This window comes from Tripterygium wilfordii, chromosome 2 (genome assembly GCF_013401445.1).
Source record: "Tripterygium wilfordii isolate XIE 37 chromosome 2, ASM1340144v1, whole genome shotgun sequence".
Classification (NCBI taxonomy): domain Eukaryota; kingdom Viridiplantae; phylum Streptophyta; class Magnoliopsida; order Celastrales; family Celastraceae; genus Tripterygium; species Tripterygium wilfordii.
In genome coordinates, this window is record NC_052233.1 from 5,172,275 (window position 1) to 5,189,369 (window position 17,095).

General features: G+C 40.3%; 1 protein-coding gene and 1 non-coding gene across 2 annotated transcripts; both read left to right on the forward strand.

Annotated features, from left to right (window-relative positions):
* The first annotated feature begins 4,912 nt into the window (after nt 1-4,912).
* LOC120008124 (expansin-A4-like) lies at nt 4,913-6,179 on the forward strand. The gene is made up of 3 exons (XM_038858651.1): nt 4,913-5,118; nt 5,219-5,531; nt 5,622-6,179. The coding sequence occupies exons 1-3, from the start codon at nt 4,953-4,955 to the stop codon at nt 5,923-5,925; spliced, it is 783 nt and encodes a 260-aa protein (XP_038714579.1). The 5' UTR covers nt 4,913-4,952; the 3' UTR covers nt 5,926-6,179.
* A 10,369-nt stretch (nt 6,180-16,548) lies between these two features.
* LOC119983913 lies at nt 16,549-16,655 on the forward strand. The gene has a single exon (XR_005464792.1). It is a non-coding gene; the product is annotated as a small nucleolar RNA R71 (small nucleolar RNA).
* The last annotated feature ends 440 nt before the right edge of the window (nt 16,656-17,095 follow it).

Genomic DNA, 17,095 nt, shown 5'->3' on the forward strand with positions numbered 1-17,095 from the left:
CTGGAGTATATTCATTCAAATTTTTGGGGTCCAACCCAAATACCAGTGAAAGGTGGAACTAGATACTTTGTGATGTTTATTGATGATTTCTCCTGAAAAGTCTAAGTATTTTTCATGAAGGAAAAATCAGAGGTATTCTCAAGGTTCAAAGAGTGGAAAGTCAAGGTTGAAAAATGGACAGGGAAGCAGGTGAAGCGCTTGAGGTCTGATAATGGTGGCGAGTACACATCAACTGAGTTTGATGATTTCTACAGGAAAAAAGGAATTGAAAGGAATTTTTCAGTTCCTAAGACGCCTCAGCAGAATGGGGTTGCAGAAAGGATGAATCGAACACTCATGGAGAGGACTAGATCGATGAGGATATAAGCTGATTTACCCAAGCAGTTTTGGGCAGAAGCAGTAAATACAGCTTGCTACATCGTCAACAAATCACCATCAACTCGGTTAGAGGGGAAGACTGCAGAGGAAGTTTGGACAGGTAATAATGTTGATTATTCGGGTCTTAGAATTTTTGGTTGTCTAGTTATGCACACATTCCTAGTGATAAGAGATCGAAGTTGGATCCAAAGTCTAGAAAATGCATCCTTGTCGGTTATGAAAAGGGGGTGAAGGATATAGACTATGGGATCCAAAGGCAGAAAAGGTGATAGTTAGCAAGGATGTAGTCTTTGATGAAAAGGCTATGTTAAAGAACATGGAATCACATCAGGAGGATGTATCTGACAGTTCGAAGGTTGAAATTGAGCTAGATAGTCCCCCTGAAATAGCTCAATATTCAATAAGACCAGAAAATAGTGATGATGATTCAGAGTCAGATGGAGTTCAGCAGCAGCAGCTTGGGCATAGCATTGCCGTAGACAGACCCAGGCGCACAGTAAAATGTCCTACAAGGTATGATGAATCAGCTTCTTTCTATTTAGTCACTAGTGGTTGAGAACCTTACTCTTTCAAGGAAGCTATTTCGAGTTCAAAAAAGAAAAAATGGATGAAGGCCATGATGGAAGAGGTGGAGTCTCTACATAAAAACCAAACTTGGGAGTTAGTGAAAGAAAGAAGTCGATTGGGTGTAAATGGGTCTATAGAAAGAAAGAAGGGGCAACAAAAAAAGATGGATGCAGATTTAAAGCCAGATTAGTAGCAAAAGGGTACTCACAGAAGAAAGGAATTGACTACAATGAAGTATTCTCTCCAGTAGTCAGGCATACTTATATCAGGGTGTTGTTGAGCTTGACTGCTCAACTAGATTGGGAGCTTGAGAAGTTGGATGTTAAAACTACATTTCTGCATGGAGAATTGGATGAAGAAATATTCATGGAACAACCAGAGGGGTTTAGAGAGGTTGGAAAAGAACAACATGTTTGCAAACTCAAGAAATCTCTCTAAGGGTTGAAACAATCTCCAAGACAGTGGTACAAGCGTTTCAATTCATACATGATGGATATTGGTTTCACTCTGTGTGAGTTTGATTGTTGCATGTATTTCAATGTACTTGAAAATGGCTCTTATATCTTTCTACTGATTTATGTTGATGATATGTCGATTGCTGCAAAAGATATGAAAGATGTATGTGATCTTAAGTCTCTATTAGTAAAAGAATTTGATATGAAGGATCTAGGAGCTGCAAAGAATATTCTTGGTGTGTAAATTAGTAGAGATAGATGAAACAAAAAATTATGACTCTCACAGAAGACTTATGTTGAGAAAGTATTGGAGAGGTTTGGCATGGATAAAGTTAAACTAGTTTCTACTCCTTTAGCTAATCACTTCGGGCTGTCCAGTTCACAAGGTCCTCAATCAGATAAGGAAATTGCATACATGTCACAGGTTCCATATGCTAATGCAGTTGAAAGTTTAATGTATACTATAATGTGCACTAGACCAGATTTGGCGCAGGCTGTTAGTATGGTTAGCAGGTTCATGGCTAATCTGGGGAAAGAACATTGGCAAGCTGTGAAGTGGATTATCCGATATTTGAGAGGTACGACTGATTATGGGATTTGTTTTGGTACAGTTGATGAGCATACTTCTGTTACTGGGTTTGTAGACGAGAACTATGCAGGTGGTTTGGAAGGTAGAAAGTCTACTTCGGGATATGTATTTACACTAGCTGGTGGTCCTATCAGTTGGAGGTCTACTTTGCAGAGTGTGGTTGCCTTGTATACAACAGAGGCAGCATACATGGCATTGATAGAGGGTGTGAAGGAAGCATTATAGTTGAAATGACTGTTGGCAGAAATTGGTTTTGCGGGTCAGTCTCCTTCTCTATTTTGTGACAGTCAGAGTGCTATTGACTTATCAAAGAATCATGTGTACCATGCCCGCACAAAGTACATAGCAGTGAGGTATCACAAGATCAGGGAGTTAGTGTCTTCAAGTGAGATTTTGTTGAAGAAGGTGCATACATTGGAGAATGCAGTTGATATGTTGACAAAGGTGCTACCATTGGAGAAGTTCAAACATGGTTTGGACTTGCTCCAACTTTTACAGTATTGATCGCGGGGAGGTTGGAGCTTTAGGTGGAGATGCTTCAAGGCTGAGCAAGTCTTTGAAGGGAGTGAATATTCATCAAGGTGGAGATTATTAAATAATGACTCATATTAGAAGCTTTATTTTACCTAAAGGCTCAGAGGAAAGGGTAGCATAGCGTACCAGTCGAGCAGTTGCTCGACCTGTGCTCAATAGTTACTCGACCCCAACTACCCAACAGTCATTCAACTGACGCTCGAACGTAGATTGGTCTGGAATTGGCAGCAGCTAGCGCTCGACATATGCTCAACAAGCGTTCAACAGATGCTCGACAGGATTAATAGCAATCTTGTTGGTATTACTGATGTGGGTTGATTATTTTTATATGGGGGTAAAATTGTAATTTCAGATACCTAGGTAGATGGTACATAAGGGTTACAAACCCTAACTGAATGTAACTAAGGAATTTCCTATATTGAAAAGTAACCGCAAAAATCCCAATGACGTAGGCACATTGCCGAACCTCGTAATCATGTGTTCTTTTTCTCTCTTACTCTTTTCGATTGCTTCTTTATATTACTCTATAATCTGTGATCGTTTATGAGGGAACCCAGTTTTCAACAAGTAGAGCCCTCCTCATACATATGTCTGTTCGGTATATCAATTCTATTGCAGCGAAGAATCAATATTTCCAATATAAACACAAGAGAGTGGGGATGAAGGGAGGAAGATGTACTTTTCAACTTCAATATTTTTATTGATTCTAAAGTTTGAAGAACATGACATAAATAAATATTTATGACTTTGAAGGTTGTCTTGACTTTGAAAGTCGGTTTTCAATATATATATATCTATATATTGTTCCAGGTTTTGATAATTACGTTATAAAGTTTGAGACTAATCCCTCCAAAAATTGTTGAAAATGATGTATGAATATGATGGGACGTAGACTGGAATGCCGGAACATGCATGTGCGTCTAACGTGGTAGGCCCCACGTGAATCGCCAACTTTATAGCCCTAGCTCACTTGTAAAACACAATACCCAACGAAAATATGGAGAAAGTGATTAAATGAATCGTATTATTCATACAGCATGTAGAGTAGAGTATGTTCGACTTGGTTACCAGAATAATTTGTGCCTTCTGCATCAGTTGAAGAGTCCATATATAAAATAAAAAAAAAGTCGAACCACTAATTAGAATAATAAGACAAAAAACAATCAAATATGCATGATTCACTGTTATTTGAACAAATTTTTTTAGTATTCTTTGAATAAATTTTGTTTCTATTTAAAACATTTAGGTTAATAAGTAGTATCCAAAAATTCCATGTCGGCCTTCCCCCTTTGAACTAGGTCGGCAGCCACATCGAATAATATATGAAATGGACATGTCAACCTTGATATCAGTATGTCACATTTAAGAGACTTCACCATATAACGAGATTTCGGTGGGAAATCAATATTTTTTATTTAAAAAAGGCCGAGAGATTATTTATAAAGGTAGGTATATGCGTTTTGTGCTCGAAAGGTGGGACAAAAAATATAAAAAATATAAAAAAAAAACTAATAATGTCGAGAATTGTAGGATAGTTGAGAGAGTGATGTGTGAGTTGCTTTTTCCTCCATAAAAACCTCTTAATTTTCTGTGAAGAAATGACTCAAAAGAGTTGTTATCAAAGTAGATCTGTCCGAACAGCTACTAAAGCCATTCGGATAGCTCCTCAAGCCATTCGAACAACATGACATTTTTTCGGTAGACAATTTAGTAACGTTTTGGAAAGCTATTCGAGCCGTCTAGACGGATGTCGCAAATTTGCATTTGGGAATGTCCTTATAAACAAATTTTATTTGTAGGGTTTCGAAATAGCCGACTTGAGAGGGTTGTATTGAGTTGTAAACACTGAAAGAGTGTCGTCTAGAGTGAGAGAGAGAGAGGAATTTGATAATTCTTGAGTTCAAGAGCTCATCTATTTTGTAAATTGTCTTCATATTAGTGGCATTTTCATTGTTTTTCTCCCGATGACGTAGACAAAAGGAAATTATTTCAACATTTATATCTAATCGCTACTCATCTTTAAAAAAAAATTAATAATAATTATTTTGGAAATGCTAATTGGACAAGAAGAAAGACGTCCTTCCATGTGCATTATTAAAGGAAAGGAGAAATTCAACATTTGTAAATTGTAGTAATCCAAATTTTAATTAATCAATAAAAGATAGACACGCCTACTCCTCTTGTCTTTATCCAAAATCATAACACGCTTAATCCAAATAGCGGTTAAGGAGATATCATGCATGTGCAGACTCTGAGCCCACAGGCTTCGGAATAGCGGTTGGTGGGCCTCAGACCACTGCATGTGCGGCTGTGCGCTCACTCTTGATCGATTTCCTCCAAAATCAGTTGCTGCTTTTGCTTATAAATACAGCCCGCTTCAACCCAGCCTTTCCAAACAACCAACACACGCTTATTAATAGCAATAAGCAATGGCAGCTCAAACATTTGGTTTCTCCTTCAATAATATTCTTCTCTTTATTTCCTTATTCAGTTTGCACCTCCATCTCCATGGCTCTGCTGTTGTCGCCGACAACGATGGCTGGCAAACTGCTCATGCCACCTTTTACGGCGGCGGGGATGCCTCTGGCACAATGGGTATGTTGATATCTAGCTACTACACACGTGTAACTGCATGTTTTTAATTATATTGTATTTGTATATGTTGATAAGTAATTAATTGAAATTGCGAATGCAGGAGGAGCATGTGGGTATGGAAATTTGTACAGTCAAGGATATGGAACTAAAACAGCAGCTTTGAGCACCGCCTTGTTCAATAATGGGTTGAGCTGCGGTGCTTGTTACGAGATGCGATGCGACGCCGACCCCAAATGGTGTCTCCCTGCCACTATCACTGTCACTGCCACCAACTTCTGCCCTCCGAACCTTGGCCTTTCCAATGACAATGGGGGCTGGTGCAATCCTCCTCTTCAGCACTTCGATTTGGCCGAGCCTGCTTTTCTCCAAATCGCACAATATCATGCTGGGATTGTCCCGGTTGCCTTCAGAAGGTGTGTGTGTGTATATATATATATATATATATTGTCATTCTTTTTCTTAATTAAGCTTTTAGAATGAATTAACAACAATTTGATTACCAGGGTGCCATGTGCAAAGAAGGGAGGAATAAGATTCACCATCAACGGTCACTCTTACTTCAACCTGGTCTTGGTCACAAACGTCGCCGGTGCAGGAGATATTCGTGCTGTCTCCATCAAGGGCTCCGGAACTGGGTGGCAACCCATGTCTCGAAACTGGGGCCAGAACTGGCAGAGCAACTCCTACTTGAATGGCCAGACCCTCTCTTTCCAAGTTACTGCCAGCGATGGAACGACTATCACAAGCATTAACGTGGTGCCTTCCGATTGGCAATTCGGACAAACCTTTGAAGGGCTCCAATTTTAAAGCAATTTCTCTTCTCTTCTGTGTTTTTTTCCTTCCGGGCTGAGCTTTTCAGGCCCAATATTTATATCTTAGTTTTACTACATCGTAGAGGTCCAGACACGTGGAGGTGCCCATAAATAGCACCCGCTGGGCCTTTCCCTTTCCTTGGGGAAATATTAATTCTTCTTCCAAATATGTTTTACAGGATTGTTGACTCCTTCTGTTCTGTTGAGCACTTGAGTAGACTTATATACATAATTTATGGGTTAGTACAATAATCATACTTTTTAAACCCGACCTCGCGTATCGAACCATCAAGGTTAAAAGTTCAAGAGTTTCGAAGTTCAACCGTTATGATGGAGGTCAAACCGCAGGTTTTTAATAAATATTAAAATAATACATATTTATAGTTTAATGGTTATATAGCATATAACTATATACTATATATAACAAGAATCTCCATACCTGCATCATGTCAAGTTTACATTTTCTACAATTCTAAAGCTTGAAACCAGGTTCGCTCTTCCAACTTCCAAAATGCATACTGTTGTGAAATTATTCGCAAGCGGACAAGTCGCACAAGTAATAAAGAGTGAGTAGAGTATCGTTCCCACGAGGATATTTTGGCAAATTCAAATTCAAAGTCAATTCAAACAATTATTACACTAATTGGCAATGCGAATTGTGATTGTGGTCATTCAAAGCTAACAAGCAACTGCAAAATCACTAAGTAAGTAACAAATTGAACAATTAACTAACAACAAACGACAATTTGATTTCCAAGAAAGTTAAACACTAGGGTTCCTAATTTCACCACCTCTCATCCAATTGAACTCCATTGATTCTTTAACTCTCAATTCTCAAATTAGTTGTTGACAATCAATTTCCCACTCTATTCAATGTTCTATTCCTAGATACATCGAATGTGTTTTCAACATAAATCCGGGTTATTCCTAACACTCGGATTAGTACATTGTAAACCCATTAAGATCAATGGAAATCACTTAACAATTGCATAAGTCATAAACCTATATTTCTATGGTTCATTCAACTTATGTTTTCTATGGATTCTTGCAACCTTAGGCCTATCCTTCCGGACTCAACTCAAGCTAAAAATCATTCAAATGGTGATCAAGCATTTGAAAGCAATAAGTGTATCCATAGAAAATCAACAACAATAAGAGAGATTAAAGACTAAAAATCAAGTTCATTCAACATTCAAAGAGGGGTTCCATTAGGACCCCTAGTTAGAGGATTAGTTCCTCATAATCACGAAATACAACTTGAAATCCATACTAGCAGTCATTTAATACAAGAAATGAGAAGAAATTAGATGAAACCCCTGAAATTCCAGCTTGAGCTCCCAAGGGCTGCCGTCCAAGCTTGAGAGAATTTCTCCAAAGTTCCAAACCCCCTCAAAACCTAGCAACTTAATCCTTTTATACTCCTCATGACCCAGAGTCGTTTATCTCACAGGATGATGTCGTTTTGAGCTGGTCTTTCTTGACTTTAGGTTGATTTCGGACATTTAAAGGCCTAAAAATTCGCGAGACTACTCTGGCCGATCGATCGGTTTTTGGCCCGATCGATCGGAATTCTCCACTGTCCAATTCAGCTAAATCAGAATCCGATCGATCGGACATTTGGGCCGATCGATCGGTTTTTCCCTCCGGGTCCAATTTCTTGCTTATTCCCATCCATTAAGCTGCTTTTCTTCCATTTATGCTCCGGAACCTGAAATGTGCAAATAACACTCTTTAAGCAGCATATAATTCGAATTAACTCTTAAACAATGCAAGATTTCATATAAAAGGATGCACAATTATATGAATATAATTGGCATATCAAATACCCCCACACTTAATCTTTGCTCGTCCTCGAGTAACTCCAAAATCAAGAATGAAAGGAATTTTAAAACTTTCCCACACTCTCAGGAATGAAAGTAATTCAAAGACAAAGGAGAAGCATCAACAAAACTGTAGCTCAGTAATCTTTTTGACAGCCTTAGGATCATAAATCAAACTCTAGCAGAAAACACAGCACATTACAAAGTTTTTAGCTTCAACTTCAAGCCTCACAGATATTCACTCGCAAGCAAAATCGCACTGAAGTGGCTAAGTGTTTCTCTCAATTGCATGTGGGCGGAATATTATAAACAAGAACTCAGAATTCCCACATGCAATAATGTAATGAAAGCTTAAGAAACAAATGAAATGATCTCATGAATGGATGTCACTTAACCAAGCAATTGACCAACATCCTTATTCACCAACTTGTGTTCAAATCCAAAGCATTCTCAAAATCAAGTGGGACTTTTTAAGCTTGTAATGTAGGGTAAAGGCTAGATGAGAAGGGCAAAGGGTATAGAATTTTGAATTAGTGGAGGATCATTATACAAAGAGATGTCATTCAAATTTTTCTCCATATTTCACTATCTTTCCATTCTTCCATCATTCCCTTTCCTTCACAATCAATTCACATTCACAATCAATTCACAAATATAGAGTCACATGCAATTGCAATTGGATATATATATATTTTTTTTTTTTTTTTAAAGACTAAAAATCAAATTGCATGCTCCTGTTTCTTCTTTTCTATCAGTCAATACCCCCCACACTTCTTCCAAAAGAAATTACAACATCCATCCACACTCCCTCGATGACCAAAAGAAATTCAGCATATATCATCCCAATTTTTCATTTAACATAAATAATTCTTCCTCCACAATAAGAAGCAGGGAAATTGGCTATGAATAAAAGGTCAGTGTTTGGCTTCAAAAAGGGTGCAATGGATAGCATGTATAAAATATGATGAAAAAGGTATTTATAGATCCAAAAATGGCCTTACTCTCATCTTTCAAGAACACTATCGAATTTCCCACATGAAAGTGATTTGGATGTAATGTCATTCAATGAGAACTTAGTAAGCAACCGAGATGAAGAATAATGAGATCAAGCAAATATTATAGTGAGCAGAATAAAAACAATAGAGTTGATTTATATCACTCATTGAGAAACGAATGGCTCAAAACTCACATTGGTTCAAGTCTCCACAATTTGCTAAATAATGAATGTGCACTACCAAAAAGTTTTCAATTTGATCCTTTGGCCACAAGTTTTTTTTTTTTTTTTTTTTTTTTTTATAAAATCAACAATATCAACTTTCTAAGCCACAATTTATCTCCAATGCAATGAACACATTAATAATAATAAGCATCATAGAGGGGGAAAAACAACACTAAAAATTTCAAAGAAAAATTTACACTACCATAAAATTCAAAGGTTCTAAAAGAAAAGAAAAACACAGTAAAACACAATAAAAGGAGAAACATAATCTAAAAAGAAGTTTTTCCTTCCCACCCCCACACTGGATGTGAACACTGTCCGCAGTGTTTCAAACTATGACTACACAGTAGGGAAGAGAGGAACAAAACAACCTGGGCGATCTCAGAAGGAACGACGCCTGGATGGAAAAGACACAGTGGATGGCCCAGCAGAAGCAGGTGCAGGAGCAGCTGGCGTTGAAGAAGAATGCATGGACAGCTGGCGTAAAAGAGCAACCATCTCCGACTGCTGAGCACGAAGAGCAGCCAGCTGGTCACGTGTCTCCAGCTGTAACATCTCAATAGCCTCCAAGCGCTCCTCAGTAGAGCGAACATGTGATGGATCAGCAGGACTGGACAGGGGACTGGAATCAGCCGGCTCAGCTGCCGGATCAACAGCTGGAGGGAGATGACCTGTACGCAGGTTCCAGTCGGCTGGGGAGAGTTCGGAAAGAAAAGGAGCATCATCGCCGGTGGCTGGTAGCTGGTGGCCCAAATGGCTGAGCAAACGAGTGATCAACCGGGGAAAGAACAACTGCAGCTTCTTCCCCGCACGCACCTCTGTGGTGCATTGCAGCATAGCGCGCACAAAATAATAGCCAATATCAAACCAGCACTCCTGATGGAAGAAATACAGCAACTCCAAAGCTGGTCCGCGCCTCTCAGATTTATGGCCATGAGGCCATAAATTTTTCTTCACCATACTGTCAATAACCCATAGGCGGGAAGGGATGGAGCCTCTCGTGGCAGCCTGTCTATTCTTTTGTCGGACAGCTGGATCAGGAACCAATGTGTGGAACATAGTGGTGTGGTCCACCTCTACCGGAGGGCCGACTGGGAGATCCTCTGAATAAGAAGATGGATAGCCAAGAGCATCACATATATCAACAGTAGTGAATGTATATGAAACTGCTCCTCTGTCACCCTTGGGTATTCTCACAGTGTAATGCTCGGGACCGTCGTCGCCCTCACGGGAATCAACTGTGCGCAAAGTACGGTAAAAAGCCCGGATCAAGGTGGGATAAACAATAATCGCGGCCGGAGCATAGTCCCATAAGAAGTCTAACCGGGCGCGATGTAAATAATTCCTGGCCCACAAGTTCAGCTGCTGCATCATGATAGCAGTATCAATCCTCCAATCTGGCTCAATACGGGCAGAAGCAAAGTTATCCTCCGATGGTCGCAGACGCGGAGGTGCCAAAGTCTTCTTCTTAGTGCCCCGCGCTCGCTTGGGGGAGGGTGGTGGTGTGGTGGAACCGGACGCCTCAGCTGCCTTGCGTCGTCCCATTCTGCAAAAGACGAAAGCAAATGAGAGCACAATGCAAAAAATATGGAAAACACAAGGACAACAATCAATAATGGGCAAGTAAACACCAAAATTCCTCAATGCACGACCCAACATGATATATATGTATATAATGGAGCAATGGACGTGAGCATACAAAGAAACGTGTGTGAATTTGTAATTCCAATCAAAGAAAGGTTGGTGAGACAGTTTACCCAACACGTTATGCATGAAAATGAAAATTTGAGCGCGGGCACATTTCAATAGTGAAAGAACAGTTCAAATTGGCAAGAAAACAATCATACAAGTCACTAGAGCATATCAGAATTGGAACGTGATAATTCCAAGCACTCAAACATGGGTGAGACATTTCATCGAACACGTTGTGTGCACAATGAATACAAGTCAAGAACAGAGTGCAAAATATCCATGGCTTCCCTTGTAATGTAGAAAGAATGATTGAATAAGATCAAACAAAACATGTATACACTTCTAAGCCATGCTCAATCAACCCATACAGCCAACCTCCCCCACATCTCCAATTATCAAGAAGTATCAACATATGGCAGCACACAATCTCAAAATTTAAATACGAAGGAAGAGTGAAAGCATCATACCTGAGAGGGAGATGAACCCAAGTGAGAGAAATGAAGGAATGAAAGAAAATGTGAAAGAAAATGATGGAAAATGGTTGCTGGTCTCGGGTTCGGGTGAGAGAACAAGAGAGAAAAGAGAGAAAAAGGTGAAAGGGGAAGGGTGCAGCGCGGGCTGGGGTCTTTAAAAACCCTGGCCCGCGAGTCCGATCGATCGGACTTTCCCACGGGTCCTTTTTTCACTTACCCGCTCCGATCGATCGGATATATGGTCCGATCGATCGGACTTTGTCTCTGTCCATATTTTCACAATTTTGCATATCCTGCACCAAAACACTTCCAATCCAACCCAGGCAGTTTTCAAAACAAGCAAAACAAATATGTACATGAAAATAAAGCAATGCAAAAGAAATTAGGGAACGAAAGTACCCCGGTTGGGTTGCCTCCCAACAAGCGCCTAGTTTATAGTCGATGGCCCGACTATGGCTTGCTCATTGTTGTGGATTTTGAAGAGGAAGAGTGACTTTCCCTCCAGAAAATTCAGCTGCATAATAAGGCTTCAATCGCTGCCCATTCACCTTGAATGAAGTTCCCATTGTTTCATGCTTTATCTCAACGGCGCCATGAGGAAACACCGCGGTAACTAGAAAAGGTCCGGACCATCGCGATTTGAGCTTGCCCGGAAATAGACGGAGTCTTGAATTGAATAGCAGCACTTGTTGCCCCACCTTGAACTCCTTCCGAACAATATGACTATCATGCCATTTCTTGGTCCGCTCCTTGTAGATTTTTGCATTCTCATAAGCATCAAGGCGAATTTCATCAAGCTCATTCAATTGCAATAACCGTTGTTCTCCCGCACTAGCCATGTCAAAATTCAGAAATTTAATAGCCCAAAAGGCTTTGTGTTCCAATTCAACCGGGAGATGACAAGCTTTCCCAAATACCAAGCGGAAGGGAGACATGCCAATAGGAGTTTTAAAAGCTGTACGGTAAGCCCACAAAGCATCATCTAGCTTTAAAGACCAATCCTTCCTTGAGGCATTGACCGTTTTTTCAAGAATTTTCTTCAACTCTCTGTTAGAAATCTCCACTTGGCCACTTGTCTGAGGATGGTACGGAGTAGCTACCTTGTGAGTAATGCCATATTTGACAAGCAAGGAATTGAATTGCCGGTTGCAAAAGTGGGTACCCCCATCACTAATAATCGCCCTCGGGGTACCAAATCTTGTAAAAATATTCTTCTTCAAAAACTTCAACACCCCTTTGGAATCATTGGTGGGTAACGCCAGGGCCTCCACCCATTTAGAAACATAGTCAACCGCCACAAGGATATAGTAATTTCCCAAAGAATTAGGGAATGGCCCCATAAAATCTATACCCCACACATCAAAAAGCTCAACCTCGAGAATATTGGTTAAAGGCATTTGATTTCGATTTGAAATATTCCCGGTACGTTGACATTCATCACAAGCAGAAACAAATGAGTGGGCATCTTTAAACAAAGTAGGCCAATAAAAACCGAATTGCAAGACCTTAGCTGCCGTTTTGTTACCGCCAAAATGACCACCACATGGAAATGAGTGGCAATGCTTCAAGATACTAATCATTTCTTCCTCCGGAACACACCGACGAATAATTTGATCCATACATTGCTTCCATAAGAAAGGCTCCTCCCAATAATAAAACCGAACAAGATAGAGGAATCTTTTCCTTTGAGAGTGAGATAAATCCGGAGGAAGGATCTCCTTGGCCAAATAATTTACAAAATCAGCATACCAAGGAGTTGTAGAAGAGTGAATAGCAAACAATTGTTCATCTGGAAATGTTTCTTTGATGGGAATGGTCGCTTCTTCACGCCCCTCCAATATTCTAGACAAGTGATCCGCCACCACATTCTCGGATCCCTTTTTATCTCGAATTTCCAAGTCAAATTCTTGCAATAGAAGAATCCATCGAATCAACCTTGGCTTGGCTTCCTTCTTCATTAATAAATAGCGCAAGGCTGCATGATCAGTGTAGACAATGACTTTAGAGCCAATCAAGTACGATCGGAACTTGTCAAGAGCAAAGACAACCGCCAAAAGTTCTTTCTCCGTTGTTGTGTAATTGAGTTGAGCATCATTTAGAGTACGGCTAGCATAGTAAATAACATACAGAATTTTATTCTTCCTTTGACCGAGAACCGCTCCCATAGCGTAGTCACTAGCATCACACATGAGCTCAAATGGAATGTTCCAATCCGGAGAAGTGATAATAGGGGCTGTAGTAAGCCTTTCCTTGAGAGTGGTATAGGCTTCCAAGCACTCCTTTGTAAAATGAAACTTAACATCTTTCAACAATAATTCACACAAAGGCTTTGTGATTTTTGAAAAATCCTTGATGAAACGCCTATAGAAGCCCGCACGCCCCAAGAAACTTCTCACCTCTTTAACCGAAGTTGGTGGAGGGAGTTTCTCAATAAGTTCAATTTTGGCTCTGTCCACTTCAATGCCCTTTTGAGAAATTCGATGCCCTAAGACTATCCCTTCTTGCACCATGAAATGGCATTTCTCCCAATTGAGCACTAAATTAGTCTCTTCACATCTTTGGAGCACCATAGATAAATTTTTCAAACAAGAGTCAAATGATGAGCCAAAAACAGAAAAATCATCCATGAATACCTCAATTGTGTGCTCCACCATATCACTGAAAATACTCATCATACACCGTTGAAAGGTGGCCGGTGCATTACATAAGCCGAAAGGCATCCTTTTATAAGCAAAAGTGCCAAAAGGACAAGTAAAAGTGGTCTTTTCTTGGTCTTCCGGAGCAATGGGGATTTGATTGTACCCCGAATAACCATCCAGGAAGCAATAATAAGAATATCCCGAAAGCCTCTCTAGCATTTGATCAATAAAGGGTAAAGGAAAGTGATCCTTCCTAGTGGCATTGTTGAGCTTCCTATAATCAATGCAAACTCGCCAACCGGTCGTAGTCCGGGTGGGAATCAATTCATTCTTCTCATTCTTCACCACTGTGATTCCACCCTTTTTGGGAACTACTTGCACCGGACTTACCCAAGAACTATCTGAAATAGGGTAAATAATTCCTGCATCAAGAAGTTTTAAAATTTCGGCTTTTACTACATCTTTCATATTGGGATTTAGTCGGCGTTGATGCTCCACCGAAGACTTGTAATCCTCCTCCATTAGAATACGATGCATACACATAGTGGGGCTGATTCCCCGAATATCTGCTATTGTCCACCCCAAAGCCATTTTGTGCTCCCTCAATACTCTTAAAAGTTTGTCCTCTTCTTCCGTATTCAACTTCGAAGAGATAATAACCGGCAAGGTAGTAGAATTCCCCAAGTAAGCATACCGAAGATGAGACGGAAGAGGTTTCAAAGTGAGTGTTGGAGCTTCTATGATACTTGGTTGTGGCCTTGAAGACAAGACACCAAGCGGTTCAAATCGCTGGAATCTTCTTGGTTTAGCCTCTTGCATCGATTCTAACCAGTTCATAAACTCCACCATTTCATCATCACCATATTCGAGAGCATCTCTATTCACCAAACAAGACTCAAGAGGGGCTTGGCAAGAATTTATGGAATAAGTATGAGCCAAAATATGGTCCACCGAGTCTATGTAAAGACAAGATTCCTCATCATTCGGGTACTTGGTAGTGTCAAACACTTTGAACGTGACTTCTTCATCCGCAATTCTCAATACCAAAGTACCTTGTTCCACATCAATAAGAGTCCTCCCCGTACGTAAGAAAGGTCGCCCCAAAATAATTGGAGTATTAGAATCTTCCTCCATATCAAGAATTACAAAATCCACCGGAAAAACCAATTTGTCTACTTTGACAAGAACATCCTCAATGATACCCCGAGGATGTTTAATAGATCGATCCGCCATGATAAGAGACATTGTAGTGGGGCTGATTTCATGCAAGCCAATGAGCTTGGCTATCGATAGTGGCATTAAATTGATACTAGCTCCCAAATCACATAATGCCCTTTCAATCACTGTACTGCCAATAGTGCAAGGAATAGTGAAACTTCCTGGATCTTTCTTCTTAATTGGAAGCTTTTGCTGCACTATTGCACTACACTCCTCTGTCAACTGGACACTCTCATAATCCTTCAACCTCCGCTTCTTAGAAAGAATCTCCTTCATAAACTTGGCATAGCTGGGCATCTGCTCCAAAGCTTCGGCAAAAGGTATGTTGATATGCAATTTCTTGAACACATCAAGAAACTTTGAGAATTGAGAATCCGTCTTGGTGTTTTTCAACCTTTGTGGAAAAGGAATTGGAGGTACATATGCTTTTACTGGAGGTGCTAGCAATGAACTATCAGGCCAATCCAATTCAACTGCATACCGGGACTGCACATCCTTGCTTTTCTGCATATTTTCAACACTTTCATTTTGGTCTGCAGTGGTCCGATCGATCGGAATTGTAGCCGATCGATCGGATTTTTCTCCTGTCTCATTTGCAACTTCAGAGCTCCGATCGATCGGGTATGAGGTCCGATCGATCGGATTTGGACTCTGTTCTTCCTCAACTGCATTTTTCTGCAATTCTGCATCTTTCAATTTTTCCGCTTTTTCAGCATCGAGATCAGCAGCAGTTTTTACTAGATTCCCATTCCATAAGGTGATAGCATAACAATGATCTTTACCTTTTGGATTCACTTCCGTTTGGCTAGGGAGTTCCCCTTTTTCTCTTGATGATAGAGCATTAGCTAGCTGCCCCACTTGTATTTCAAGATTTCTAATGGATGCCCCTTGATTCTGAATCATTGATGCTTGAGTTTGTAATGCAGAATCAGTCTTGCTAATAAAATTGTTGGTGTTGTTGGCTAATGCCTCCATACTTCTGGCCATTTTAGCAAACATTTCATCGATATCCCTCCTTTTCTCTTGTGGCTGAATTTGTTGAGGGGGGGGTTTTGCACATTTTTATTATTGCTCCAAGAGAAGTTTGGATGATTCCGAAACCCCGGATTATAGAAGTTTGAGTATGGATCATTTCGGGGCCGACTGTAATATCCACCTCCAATAGCATTAACTTGCTCACCTTGAGACGAAGATGCATTAGTGATCAAGCATTCTCCGGTTTGATGGTTAGTACTACAACAATAATCACAAGACATATGAGAAGGTGTGCTTTGCATAGCATGTACTCCTTGAGCTTGATTTAGTGTCAATGCCTCAATCTTCTTTGCCATTATAGCCAAGGTAGACATAACTTCATCATCTCTAAAACTTCCTCCTTTCTTTGGATTCCCCCTCTCCGAAGACCAAGAGTTAGTGGTTTTGGCCACTTTTTCCAGTAATTCTCTAGCCTCCTCTTGATTCTTGGTCATGAATGAACCTCCCGCAGCTGCATTAATAGTCTCCTTAGTATGCATGCTCAAACCATTATAAAAAGCTTGGTACACTACCCATTCCGGGAGGCCATGATTTGGGCAACTTCGAATAATTCCTTTAAAGCGCTCCCAAGCTTCATAAAATGATTCAAAATCCTTTTGGGCAAAAGACATGATATCCGCCCTAATTAGCACCGCCTTGCTTGGAGGAAAGAATTTCGTCAAGAATTGCTCCGCCATCTCATCCCAAGTGGTGATAGAGTTGGGAGGCAATGACATCAACCATCCCTTAGCCTTGTCCCTCAAAGAAAATGGGAATAACCTCAACAAGATAGCATCCTTAGAAGCTCCGTTAATCCCAAAAGTGGTGCACACATGCAAGAAAGAGCGAAGATGAATATTGGGCTCTTCATTAGGAAGACCATAGAAAACCACTGAATTAGAGATAATGTTGATGATAGCCGGCTTGATCTCAAAATTAGTAGCATTGATAGGGGGATAGCGGATGCTTGAAGGATTTGTGTCCCAAGTAGGCCTAGCACAATCCTCGAGAGAGCGAGGATCAAATTGCCTAGGAGGACCTTCAACCTCATCATCACCATGTCTTACATTAACACCTCCACCATTACCAT